Consider the following 13,847-nt stretch of genomic DNA (forward strand, 5'->3'; position numbering starts at 1 on the left):
GAGGTCAGGAGATCAAGACCATCCTGGAGAACATGGTGAAACCCCGTCTGTACTAAAAAATACAAAAAACTAGCCAGGTGAGGTGGCAGTACCTGTAGTCCCAGCTACTCGGGAGGCTGAGGCAGGAGAATGGCGTAAACCCGGGAGGCGGAGCTTGCAGTGAGCTGAGATCCGGCCACTGCACTCCAGCCCGGGCGACAGAGCGAGACTCCGTCTCAAAAAAAAAAAAAAAAAAAACCCTTTAAATTCTAACGTGCGCCCACGTCACTAGGGACCTTGTGGAAATTCAGATTCTGGTCCCAGGTCTGGGTGGAGCCCAGGACTCTGTATTCCAACTGGCCCAGGCCAATGCCAGTGCTGCTGGCCCTGGGGCCGCACCCCGGGCTGGGACGTGTCAGGGCCCTGAGGGGCAGGCAGGGAGGCTCTAGGAGGCCGAGGGTGGTGCCTCCTTCCTCCACTGCACCAGGGCAAGGTCCCTCAATCCACGGGCCCCCTCTGGACCCAGGGCCAGGCCGGTGAACTGCCCCTGGAGGGTACTGAACACGGACCCCCAACTTCCCAGCAGCAGGGCCAAGCTGACCCTCATGACGGGTTCACTTTCTGCTGGGCTAGGGCAGCGGAGGCAGGCGACCGCGGGGCCTCCCAGGCCCCCTCATTGCGAACATGGCTTCCTCCTCCTCGGGAAGCCTGCTTTGGTCTCCTAGAGACATCCATGCACTGTGACTCCGTGTTAAGATTCGCGGCACTAAATAACCCCCCTTCCCTCCCTGCCTCCTTCCCTCGTTCCTTTTCCTCTATTACAGACCGCAAGCAGCTTCTGTGCCTCCCGTCTGCCCTAACGGTGGGGGTGCCGGAGGGGCCCACCCGGATTAAGGTGCCCTGAGGGCAGGCACCCTCTCCCTGCGTGAGAGAGGGACGGTTAGGAGTATGGGGATCTGGGCAAATGGCCTCTCACTGCCTCCGTTTCTCGTCTGTAAGAGGGGGATACGAAAGGGTCTCCCTACCACGTGTTGTGTGGGCTACGGGAACGCACAGGGCCTGGTCAGGGCAGCACTCGGGGTAGGGGGAGAGCAGGCACCGGCGCTGCCTGATGGTGACCAAGGTGACGATGCCGTCCTGCTGTGTCCAGCACAGGACAGCCCAGCTCACCGGTGGGTCTGAGTGCCCGGGAGCGTGGACGGAGGAAGGGCTCACCTGTCCAGGTGGAAGGCTGCAATCTCCGCATTGTGCCTCTCGTAGTCAGAGAAATAAAAAAAGTCAGGGGGCGTCTCCTGCTCCCTCGTTTGTCTGCGAAAACAGGACAGAAACGGAAACGGTTTGTCACTGAGAAAGCCTCCAGGTGCCGGAGGAGGCGGGACGTGCCGGGTCCGGCCCTCCAGAGCTCACTGTTCTCTTTCCAAGGGTGTTGCTGTCAAGAAACACAATCATCATTAAAAATTAAATGATATCAACTTATGTTAAATACATTCCTTTCAGAAGCGACAGACACCAGGGTCTCGTCCCTTCCTGATTAGGGGTTTCTGTCTCTTGCAGCCAAGAGCCAAAGTCACCTCTAGCAGCAACACCCCAGGTGCTCCCAACTCCACGCTGGTGACCTCGAAATCAGCCCGGGGGGCAGTTCTCACACCACGGAAACGGGCAAACTGCAGATCAGGCTTCTTCCGCCCGGGGAGCTGGTTATTAAGTATTTACAGCCCACCCAGGTCCACGCCACCAGCCAAACGGATTCTCCCGAGAAGCCGCTCTTGCCTGGAGCCCAGAGATTCAGGCAGAGCGTGGGGCGCGAGGGCCCACACATGGGGAGGGGGCAGGCCCTGGTGCAAGAGGAGGCCCCTCAACAAACGAGACGGACCTCCCCAGGTGTGGGCCCGGAGGCCAGGGTCAGGTCGGACCAGCTGCCCCCCACACCTGCCTCCCTGCCCGCCAGCTCCCTGGAAGGGACGTGAGGGAGGCTGGGGGCTTTCTGGGGGCTGCCCATGGGTCCTCTTTCTGAAACCTAGAAGAGGTGACCTGATCCATTTTCCAAGGCCTCCCTCCTCCCGCCCAGCAGGGCACCCCGGCCTGCAGGACCCGCCGGTCGGCCTCAGTTCCCACTGAGCTGCTTCCCGTCTCTCAAGCTGGGGTCATGGCTGCCAGCGGCTTCCCATGCTTGTCTCCTGGCCCTCCACACTCCTGTCTTTGTGCACGCTGTTCCGCCCTCCTGGGACGACCTTCCCTTCACATCTCCAGATGGCTGTTAGCATTTCCTAATGAGTGTCTTACAGACGGCCGGGCCCCAACTTCTCAGCACTCAAGAAGTCATCGGTCAGAGAAGGCTGGAGTTCGGGCAGTAGTTCCTCCCGACCGCCCCGCCAGGTCTTCCCCGTCCACACGCGCGTCATAAAGGCTCTGACAAGGCCTGTAGACAGGCTGTTGGACGCACGGCTTCCAGCCCTACACAGACTGTGTGTGCACAGCATGTTCCCACACCCTGTAATTTTGAGGTCTGTTGGCTGAAGCTTCAAATGCAAGTCATTTTCAAGGCCCGGCTCAAAGGCAAACTCCACAAAACCTTCCCAGATGCCGCAGCAAGGAGGAGCCTCTGCCCTCTGCAAGCCCCCCAGCCCAGTAAGCAGAGGCGAACACTGCTGGAACTTCGGGTGCCCACCTGTGACATCCAATGCAAAGCCCCAGCTGGGCCACCAGCGGCTGCCGGCCACCTCGCCCGCAGTGGACGCTGGTCAGCAGCTGCCCCCTCGCTGTCCCCGTTTCTCTACATGGAAATTGAGGGGCTGGTGATGCCGACCACGGGGATTTAATGCTGCCTGGGTGCCCCAGGCCCAGGACAGGCTGCTTTGAGCCTGCCCCTAAAGCAGGGTGGGGTGAAGGAGCAGGGTGGGGTAAAGAACGCCTGGATGGCCCAGCACCAGGTCCACCCAGCTCCCAGCCTGGCTTCTCCAGGACCCAGTGGACGTTGGGGTTGTCAGGGGCCCTCCCAGCAGCACGAGGCCTGGGTCTGGGTCCCTAAGGCGAGGGGCAGGCAGATGCCCTGCAGGGAACAGGGACCCCGTTAGCTGCTCTCGGGGGTGCTGGCTGCCCACGGGACCTGGCTGCTGCTCAGTGGACTCCCTTGCTGCTGTCACCCAGGCCTGCAATCCATGGGGCTGTCCCGTGACGAGGGAGACCTGGAGGTCACACGCTCACACACTTACAGATGGGCACACGGAGGCCAGAGAGTGGGTGACTTCCTTAGGGGCCAGCATCGGTGGCTCAGCCCAGGGCTCCTGGGTCCCATCCATTTGCTTGTTCATTCATTCATTCATTCATGCAGCAGAGCGAGCATGCTTAGCACACACAAGCACTGTCCTGGCCTTGGGGAGAGAGGGGGCCTGGGCCGGGGGCAGGAGGTCCACTCTCCATGTGAACAGCCCGGGTCGAAAGAGCCACCTGGGCTCCACAAACTCCCCTTTCCTGTCCCAGTGCCAGGGGCTCAGCTCTGCACGTGGTGGGAGCCTGGGGCTGGGGGAGCCAGGACACCTGAGACCAAGCCTGGAGCCAGGCCCCTGACCACCGCCCAGCCCTGCTCGGCCCCTCGGAGATGCAGGGCAGAGGCTCCAGAGCATAGCAGGACGCAGGCTGGGGGTGTCGGGTGGGCCTGTGGCTGTCTATGAGGGTGAGCGGGGCGGCAGCCGGCCCAGCACCCAGGGAGCACGACACCAGTTTTTAATCAGGAAACAAGGCCAGGAGACGCAGGCTCAGGGCGCGTTTCCTCACCAAGTGCCTCAGGACACTCACGCACCCACCTACGGATTTGGGTCCAGTCAACCCTAGGCGCACTCTTACTTGGGTCTTACTCAGATTCACAGGCTGCTCTTCAACCTACTGCCGCGACCCGAGACCCCGTGTGCGTCCCCCGTCCCCTACAGCGACGCAAACACCGTCTGTTGCAGTTTCCTCATCTGAAAAGTGGGGGCCGCAGTGGCTCCTTCTCAGGTAAGCAGCTCAAAGGCCTCTCCTGCACTGGCTGGGGGGCCCCGGCACACCCACCCTGGACCCACAGTCACACCGCGGGGGAGAGGCTGGGCTCAGGGTCCCAGGCCGGGCTCAGCCCCGGTTGGCTGTGTGCACCCTGGCACCTCCCACCCCCCCGTTTCCGAGTCTCCCCCACGGCCTCCAGGACCCCTTGGCTCTGCCATCAACGCCTTCCACAGTAGGAGGCCAAGAAGGACAATGCGGGCACCGCCCTGTTCCACCACCCTGGCCAAGGGGCACGAGGCCACAGGTGGGGCTTCTTACGAAAGGTTCGTGCCGTTCCGTAAACACCACAGGGCTCCTGTGTCTCAGGCCAACACTCCAGGGGAAGGGGGGCCGAGCCACAGGGCCCTGTGCGGTGCCTGTCCCTGCAAGCATTTGACTGATGTGGTCATGGTGGTAATGTTGACCGATTGTCAAGATCATGTCTGAGGGGAAGCATGCTTCCTCCACCAAGGCTGGCCCCCGCCTCCACCGGAGGGAGAGCCCATCCCAGGGCGTCCTCCCAGGCCAGGCCCAGGGAGGGAACTCAGCCCCCGACCCAGGAATAATTTACCAGAGTCAAAGGCTGGTGACCTTTCCAGGTGCTGGGACCAGAGCTGGCGGGAATCCCCAGCTCGCACACCCTGCGGCCCACACCTCCCACTCAGGGCTGACGGCGTTCCTTCCGGGCTCCAGCACTCCAGCAACGCAGACTCCAGACGCTGCCGTAACCTTCCTAACCCTTGGCTTCTCCGGCCGGGTCCTTCCTTACATATACGCAGCGGAGGTCCGCCCAACTCCTGGGAGCATCCTGGCCCTGCCACGGGCCCACATTGTCACTGCACGAACAGCAGGGCAGGGCTCAGGACCCGAGTGGGACGTCCACATCCCTTGGTAGAGACCACGTCCAGGTCATAGGCTGTCAATGACACACCAGCCCGGGGCTCTCTTCCTCCCACACTGTTCTCAGACAGCTGTGGCCACAATGCTCCGCGTTCCCTGAACATTTCTTGCTGGGGGTTAAGGATTTGTACCACGCACGGCCTTTCTAAGAACTTTCTGGGCTGCTAGAAACGGAACAGACCACTTTTCACGATCCCACATAACATTTGCCTTGACAGGGCCCCGAGTAGGCGCGAGGCCAGATGGGGATTCCAGGAGCTACTTAAACATAAAATGCAGATGGTGGGTTGGTGCCTGAAGGACACATTTCCTTCATGACCCCGCGGGTCTGCGGTTGTTGCTGTCTCTGTGCACACCAGCAGCAAAGGAGGGTCGGCCTGCGGGGCAGGGCGGGGGCAGGTGCGGCGGCAAACTGAACGCGCTGCCCACAGGGTCGCCCTGCAGAGCCGAGGCCCAGGCTGGCCGGGATCCTGAGGTTCAAGAGAAAGAGTCTAGACCTTGAGGAATCTCCCGGGTTTTTAGGTGCTGACAAATGGATTTCATTTTTCTAAACCACTAAAAGTCAGACCAAACGGTCTGCTGCAGTCAGCCCGCAGTTCCAGGGGTGGTAGCTGCTGGAGTGTTGGGTATTTTTGAGGTTAAAAGGCCGTCGTCGTATTCAACTTGGAAGGATTGGCTTTGAGCAAAACTCGTTCCACAGAACACGAGTTCTACTAGATTTTAGTAACTTTTAGCTGGAAAAAGAGAAATCCAGATGGAGGCGAGATTTCTTTTCTGTAAACTTCGGGCCATACGTCTGCACAGAGACTCCCCGGAACGGCCCAGCATGAGTCCAGGAGTTCACGGCCAGCCTGGGAAACATAGTGAGACCCCATCTCTACAGAAAATAAAAAATTAGCTGGGCATGGTGGACCTGTGGTCCCAGCTACACAGGAGGCTGAGATGGGAGGATCACTTGAGCCCAGGAGGTCAAGGCTGCAGTGACCACTGCAATCCAGCCGGGATGACACAGTGAGACCCTGTCTCCAAAAAATCATAATCATTATTATTATTTTTATTTTCTTTAGAAAATCCTCAGCGACTTATTAGTTGGCAGTCAGAATTCACTGCAGGCGCCTGGGGCAAAGCCCTGCACCACACAGTGCCTGATAAAGCAGTCAGAAAACTGTGAGCTCCTAGAACATCCACTGCAGAGGCAGTGTCCAGGTCTCCCGGCTGGCACAAGTCTCTTGGGGCCCAGGTCTCCCAGCTGGCACAGGTCTCCCGGCTGGCACAGGTCTCTTGGGGCCCAGGTCTCCCAGCTGGCCCAGGTCTCCCGGGTGGCACAGGTCTCCCGGCTGGCACAGGTCTCTTGGGGTCCAGGTCTCCTGGCTGGCACAGGTCTCCCAGGTGGCACAGGTCTCCAGGCTGGCACAGGTCTCCCGGGTGGCACAGGTCTCCCGGCTGGCACAAGTCTCCCAGCTGGCACAGGCCTCCCGGGTGGCACAAGTCTCTCAGGTGGCACAGGTCTCCTGGGTAGCACAGGTCTCTTGGGGCCCAGGTCTCCCAGCTGGCACAGGTCTCTTGGGGCCCAGGTCTCCTGACTGGCACAGGTCTCCCAGGTGGCACAGGTCTCCTGGCTGGCACAGGTCTCCTGGCTGGCACAGGTCTCTTGGGGCCCAGGTCTCCCGACTGGCACAGGTCTCCCAGGTGGCACAGGTCTCCTGGCTGGCACAGGTCTCCCGGCTGGCACAGGTCTCTTGGGGCCCAGGTCTCCCGGCTGGCACAGGTCTCCCGGGTGGCATAGGTCTCTTGGGGCCCAGGTCTCCCAGCTGGCACAGGTTTCTTTTAGGTACTGTCTTGCGGAGGCAGCTGTTCTCACCCAGGCCAGGTCCCCTGGACACACAGCCACTCCATGTCCCTCTGAGCCTGCCCCTTGGTGTGGGCGCCTGGGGTCACCTTCTCACCCCCAGCCGGCCTGTCCACTGGTGCTTCCTCAGTGATGGACGTGACCTTCCGTGCTGTCCAACTCGGCAGCCACTGGCCACACGTGGCTGTGGGACACTTGAAATGTGACCAGAGCCTCCAGGATCTAAGTTTTAAATCTGATTTTATCTTAAATCTAATGGGCACACCTGGCTAGCGGTGCGCAGTGGGGCTCTGAAAATGGGGCCTTCTGAGGCCTCTGGTGTCTGCTCATTGTCTGTCCCGCACCCTGGCCAGGATGGAGGGAGCCGAGTCCACCCCCTCCCCCAGCACACCGGCCCTGCCCCCAGTGCACTGAACAGCACTGCCTCCCTGGCCCACGGCCCCGCCTGCCCTCCCTTTCCACCCTCCTCCTTCTGCTTCCTCAGCCAGGGCTGTCCTGGCTGTCGCCTCCAGGAAGACCCTCTGGAATCGTTCGGTCCTGCAGATGCCCCTTATCCCGTACACACGAGGCCTTGCAGAAGGGTGTTTGTCAGATCTGCGTCCCCAGGCCCACAGACGGCACATCTCCAGGTCTGGTGGTTCCTCTTGCTGCTGTCACCGACTCTCGCCAGTCCGGATTCCAAACCCCAGAGGGAGAATAAGAGCAGCTGCCTGCCAGGGCTGTTGTGGGACAGGCACACACAGGGCCTGGTACACTGTAGGAGCTCACCGTGTGGTGATGTGGACGTCTCAGTAGCAGGTGAAGCATAATGGGACGTCCACACAGAGCTCTCCAGGCCGGCCAGAGCTCAGGGGGCGTCTGGGGAAACTGAGGCCCAGGGAGGGGCAGGCCCAGGCAGTGTCCAGTGAGCATCGGCATGGGGCTGGGCCTGGATGCTGGGTGGTTTAGTTCTGACCACCCACTGCAGTATGCGCACACATGCACACACACACACACACACCTGCACACTCACAAATGCACACACGGGCACTCATGATGGATGCACATTAACACGTGTGCACACACATATGTACTTGCAGATACATGTGCGTACACACATTCATGCACACGTGCATCCATAGGCTTACACACTCACAAGTGCACATGTGTGCGTTCACAGATATGCACACTCACAGGAGTGCACACACACACAACCCCCACAGAACAGCGCTGTCGGAGGCCTCTTGGCGAGACGGGGATTAGGACCCGGCTCCATCGATCTGTCCCTGGCACAGCCTTGCAGAGGGGCTGGGAAAGCGCATTTAGTGGCCCTGAAAAGGTGGAGTCTGATCTCCTCACTGCAAAGAGACAAAGTTCATGCAGAAGACGAATGACTTGCCGACTTGAGTCACCTGCACAAATCCGGTCATTAGAGCACATCCCATCTGGAGGCTCCCACCTGACCCTGCATTCTGCTCCCGGGCAGAGGGCAGCGGGCAGTGAATTCTACTCTGGGCTCCGCTCCCGAGGCCACAGCTGGGCTGAAAGTCCCAGGGAAGGGGCCAGACCCAGGTGCCCCCAGCAGGAGGAAGCAGGGAGGGAGCAGCCCCAGGCATAAGGGAGGAAGCAGCTTCCAACAAACCACCCCTTCAGGACAATTCACCCCTGAAGCTCACCCCACCCATAAGCCCTGGCCCCACTTGGGGCTTTCCAGTCAGTGAATAAACCCCACCAGTTCCCTCTAGAATACGAGTCGGCTCTCCAGCACCTGCCCCTCCTCTACTTCCCCTCCGCCCCCTGCTCAGGGAGGATGTGCTCAGGAAGCCAGACTCAAGCTTGCAGCCCCCCCACCCACTGCCTTCGCACGTGCCCCCTGCCAGCCCTGCCATGGTCTGTCTCAGACCCTCCGTGGGGTTTTCCTGGAGCCTGAGGCAGAAGGTGGCTCTTCCCTAAGGAGTGCTTGGCCCTGGCTACACTGGATGGCATTGTTCGCTGGACCCAAGGGGGAGGGCCCCAGGGCAAGAGTGTTCTGTTTTCTGGATCACATGCCTGGCCAAGTGCTTGTTTCCGAACAGGCGTTTCATAAACAAATGAATGAATGAGGGCTCAGTCAAAGAATTGTCCAGAGAAGTCTAGATCTATCTGCAGCCTCAAGCTCTTGTCATCTCATTCCTTCTATTTCTATCAGTGTCACCTCTACCACCATCACCATCATCACCATCACCTCCACCATCATCACCATCATCACTATCACCATCATCACCATCACCTCCATCATCACCACCATGACCTCCGCCATCACCATCACCTCCACCACCATCACCATCACCTCCACCATCATCATCACCATTACCACTACCATGGTCATCACCACCGTCACCACCATCATAACCTCCACCATTATTGCCATCCTTATTATCACCACCCGTATCATCATCACCATCACTTCTACCACCATCATTATCACAACCACCTCCACGTCATCATCACCTCCACCATCTCCTCTATCATCATCATCACCACCATGGTCATCACCTCCATCATCATCACTATCACTATTACCTCTACCATGAACATCACTTCCATCATCATCACTATTACTATTACCTCTACCATGAACATCACCTCCACCATCATTATCATCCTTATCATCATCTTCATCATCATCACCACCATCATTATTATCATCACCATCACCACCATCGTCACCTCCACCATCATTACCATCCTTATCATCATCATCACCATCATCATCACTATCACCATTACCCCTGCCATGGCTATCATCACTATCACCATCACCATCACCTCCACCATCATCACCATCATCTCCACCATCATCACCACCATCACCTCCACCACCAACACCATCACCTCCACCATCATCATCACCATCACCTCCACCATCATCACCATCATCACCTCCACCACCATCACCTCCACCATCATCATCACCGTCACCATTACCTCCATCACCATCATCACTATCACCATCACTTCTACCATGGTCACCACCACCATCATAACCGTCATCATTTTCATTACACCATCAACATTATCTCCATCATCACTGTCAACATCATCACAATCACCATCAGCACTATCATCGCCAGCATCTCCACCACTGCTGCTGTGAGTGCACCCTGAGCTGTTATCACCTGAGGTACGGTGACAACGGATGTGATGCTAAAATGTGAGCTTCTCTCTCTGCCAATGATTTGGCCTTTGTCCCTCTCTCCTTGCCCCTGCCTACTCCTCTGAGCAGTTCACGCACATGGAATCCAGGTGGCTCCAAGCCCTGCTGCACTGAGAAGGGACCAGGCCCTGCCTTGAGGCCAATCTGGTTCTAGCACGGTTCCTGATCCCTACATTTCATACCTGGGGGTTCCCAATGACCCTGGCTGTTCACAGAACAAGCAGCTCTGTTCCCAGCCCCGAGGCAGCCAGCTCCGGGATCCTCACAGCTTTGACATGCAGGACAAGACAATCTGCCCCACGGGCCACCTCCGGGCTGTCCCTGGCTTCTGAATGCCCCTTTTCCTAGAACAGTCCAGGAAGTTCAGGGAAGTGGTGATTGCACGCTTTCTGTCCAGGCTCCACTCCTGGAAGAGGCTCTGAAACGCTCCTGGAGTCTTCTGCCCTCTGACCACGCATCCAGATGAGCCCGACAGCCACTGGGTCTGCAGACTCCTGGGCACCCTGCCTCACCTCCACATGAAACCCCGACCATCAACCATCCGTATCATCATCACCACCATCAAGTGCTCTGCTGTGCCCTGGTGAGACATCCCCTGACTCATGAGGGGAGCAGAAAGAGTGCTTGCTGGGTGGCCCTAGGCCTCAGTTTCCCTTTCTGCAGAGTAAGAAGTGGGAGCAAGATGATCCCAGGGGGTCCCCAGGTGAGGGAGAGGGGAAGGGGGGACGTTTTGGCAGCCAATAAACGCCTGAGATCAGGTCTACTGGTGACAGCAGGAGGCATCTGTGGCTTCAATCCCCTGGCCTAGCCATGCAGGCTTCTCAGAGCCAGGTGGCTCACAGGGGCTGCAAAGGACACCTCAAGGGTTGCCAGAAGCCAGCAGTGCCAGGCAATCCGGGAAGACTGGGATTTTTCTCTCCGCACCTGCAAGGTTGAGAGGAGAGGGGCAGCCTCGGCAGAGACCAGCAGGCTGGCTCTCACCTCGGCCAGGAGGCGCTCAGCCTCTCACCTCGGCCAGGAGACGCTCAGGCTCCCTTCCGCACAGAGATCAGGAGGGGGTGCTGCTGATACAGCCCCCAGGAACAAGGTTTTGGAAAAGTACTGAACCCACTGCACGGAAGGGGACGAACTCGGCCGAAGCGGTCACCTGGCAGCCTCTCCTTCCTCCTGGGTGCCCTGACAGAAGGTGTACCAGGTGAGGAGGGCAGGTGACAGGCATGGTCTCCTTGTCCAGGAGTCGGGGTTTGAAATGTGGAAAGATGTTATCAGATCCAGCGGGGTTGGCCGAGCAGCAGAGCGTGCCATGGCTGGGGGAGAGACAGGGCAGTCGCCCGAATGCTTCCTGGAACAGGAATGGTCAGTCCAAAGCATGCCGGGAGCTCTGGGCCCAGGCCCAGAAGTCACGGTCCTCACCAGCTTAGTCAGCGTGCCAGGAAACTGCCAGCGAGTGGGACAGGTGGGCAGCTCCATCCGCCACTGACCCTCCACGTAACTCAGGCCAGACAAAGTGTCCCTCCCAGCAGCAAGCTGAGCTGACCGGCCACTCCAGCAACTCCAATGCCACCGGCCCCACCCGAGCGGAAGGAGACAGCGCTGCTCTCAGGGAAGGGCCAGCTACCCAGGGCCTCCTCAGCAGGGCTCAGGGAGGGCGTCTGGTTTTGCTTTTTATGAGATGATTAAAAAAATAAAAAACCATCATTGGAAGAAGGAAATCAGTAAAAACAGACAGGCCGACTGTGTGCAGGGTGGAACAGAACACCCCCGCCCGGCCGTCCTGAGACTCACACCCGCTGCCCCTCACGTGGACGTAGGTCCGGTTACCACAACCCACACTCATGTCACGGGCTCACCGGGCTAGCCGCAGGGTTGAGCTCACAGATCGGCAGTCCGTGTGCATCTGGCATTTGAGAAGGCGCCGGATACCCTGGACCGTGCGGACAGAAGACACCAGCATGCTCAGTATAAACAGTTGAAAATGGCACAGGCTGGGCTCAGTGTAAACAGTTTGAAAATGCCACAGCCTGGGCTAACGTGATGTGACATTTCTCTCATTTTCAACACACAGGGAACTTCCGAGAAGCAAGTGGTCCGTGGCCCATCCCTGGCATGAGCATGGCCCATTCCCTGGCTCGCCCCACCCTGCCTGCCTAGCTGCCACATTGCATTGCACCTGAGAGGGGTGCTGGTCTGGGGGCTCCTGGGAAGCGGGTGCCGAGGTCCCCATGAGACATCCAGCGTCGTGGGCTTCTTGGGACTCATCTTGGAGAAACAGCAGGGACGGGAGCTCGCTGGCCCACAGAGGGAGGGCCTGGGCCAGGCCGTCCGTCCCAGACCTTCCACATGACTCTGCCAGGACAGCCTCAGAGCGGGAAGGACAGGGCAGATTTTCAACACTCGCCTTTCTGTTCTTCCTAAGTCACTTACTGAACTGTGCACGAAGGAGCCACATGATGAGGGCAGACACTGGGCCCAGGGATGCCCCGATGGTGCCGGGGGCCGCAGACCCCATGCAGCAGCTCCTCCTCCCCAAGTACCTTCTCAGCAAAGCCCCCTGCATCAAACACGAGAGACACCCACAGCCTGCGGCCCCAGAAGACCAGGGGTCAGGAGGAGTCCCAGTCTTGCCACGCCAGCCCTGCCCTCGGCCCGCCACCCCCAATACAGGGAGTGAGGGTCAGGGCCTGGGACCCCCACCACGGGCTGTGAGGCCAGATCAAGCTGCACCTGGCCACACCCAGCCTCAGTCCTGGGCAGCAGTGACAAGTTTTAAAAGCTGACTTCAAAACCTCCGACTGGGCTTGTCACCCTTGTAAAAGCCCAGCTGAGGAAAGAGGCCCAGGCCGCAGCTCTGAGGTCACCGTTCCAACGAGGGCACGAGGAGAACTGGGTGAAATTCTGGCAGCCGAACCCAGGAAGGCTCTCGTGCGCTCCTCCTCACTAAGGAAGGCCCCACAGAGGTCACCTCTCCACCTGCCGGGACGGCCTCCCTGGGCCTCAAAGTGAGCCGGAAAGGCAGGCGCAGGAAGGCAGCTCCCAGGGGGACACAGCACCCGTGACAAGGCTTTCCTCAGCTCTGATAAAAACCACAGGAGGTGTACTAATTGTGGTTATTCACACTAAAGTGAGAATGAAGACTGAACTGACCTCTCCCAGGCCTTCTGCGGCGGACAGAGTAATGGTCCCCCAAAGTTGTCCGTGTCCGAACCCCAGGACCTGTGACTGCTGCCTCGCGTGGTGGGAGGCACTGTGCAGATGTGACTGAGGCTCTGGGGAAGGAGAGACCACGGGGTCCCCGCAGGAGGGGCCGAGGAAGACCCGACTGAGGAAGACGCTGTGTGGCCGGCTCTCAGGGTGGAGGAAGGACCCCAGTTGCGAATGCAGGAGCCTCCAGGAGCTGGAAGGGCCAGGACACGGCTCCTCCCTGGGCCTCCCGGGGGAGCTCAGCCTGCACGTCCTTTCGGACCCCTGCACTCGGGCTGGGAAGAGGGCGCTTGTGTTGTCTGAAGACACTGGGTTTGCGGTGATTTGTTCCAGCAGCCAAGGAGGGGAATACAGGATTCCCGGCCACACGAAGGCAGGGCAGATGGACACGGTGATTTAGCCTCAGCTGGAAAGGTTATAAAACTCTGACCTGTTTCCTCCAAATCCGGTCAGGCCATAGTTGCTAAGGCTCACAACACTTAGGAAACGACACGAATGATCGAGAAGGCACTGCTGTTCACGAAGGAGCCAGAGAGAGGGTGACAAACACCACACGTGCATCCCTGGGCCGGGCAACGCGTCCTCACAGGAGCCCCCACGGCTCTCACGGCCGCCCCCATTGAGGCGTCTACAGAACCGCATGGCTAGAACACGGCACAGCCTGGACGGGAACCAGGAGTCTCTGACTCAGGCCTGTGCTCTTTTCTTCAGGGCCCTCCAGAAATC

General features: G+C 59.1%; 1 protein-coding gene across 1 annotated transcript in view; it reads right to left on the reverse strand.

Moving 5' to 3' along the window:
- Positions 1 to 13,847, reverse strand: part of FAM20C (FAM20C golgi associated secretory pathway kinase) — a 65,593-nt gene that overhangs the window by 11,943 nt on the left and 39,803 nt on the right. Inside the window, exon 4 of the mRNA XM_033192425.1 lies at positions 1,195 to 1,287. Coding sequence (XP_033048316.1) covers positions 1,195 to 1,287 — 93 coding nt within the window. The remainder of the gene's footprint in view (positions 1 to 1,194; positions 1,288 to 13,847) is intronic.

Source organism: Trachypithecus francoisi, unplaced genomic scaffold (assembly GCF_009764315.1).
Source record: "Trachypithecus francoisi isolate TF-2019V2 unplaced genomic scaffold, Tfra_2.0 Lachesis_group4, whole genome shotgun sequence".
Classification (NCBI taxonomy): Eukaryota; Metazoa; Chordata; class Mammalia; order Primates; family Cercopithecidae; genus Trachypithecus; species Trachypithecus francoisi.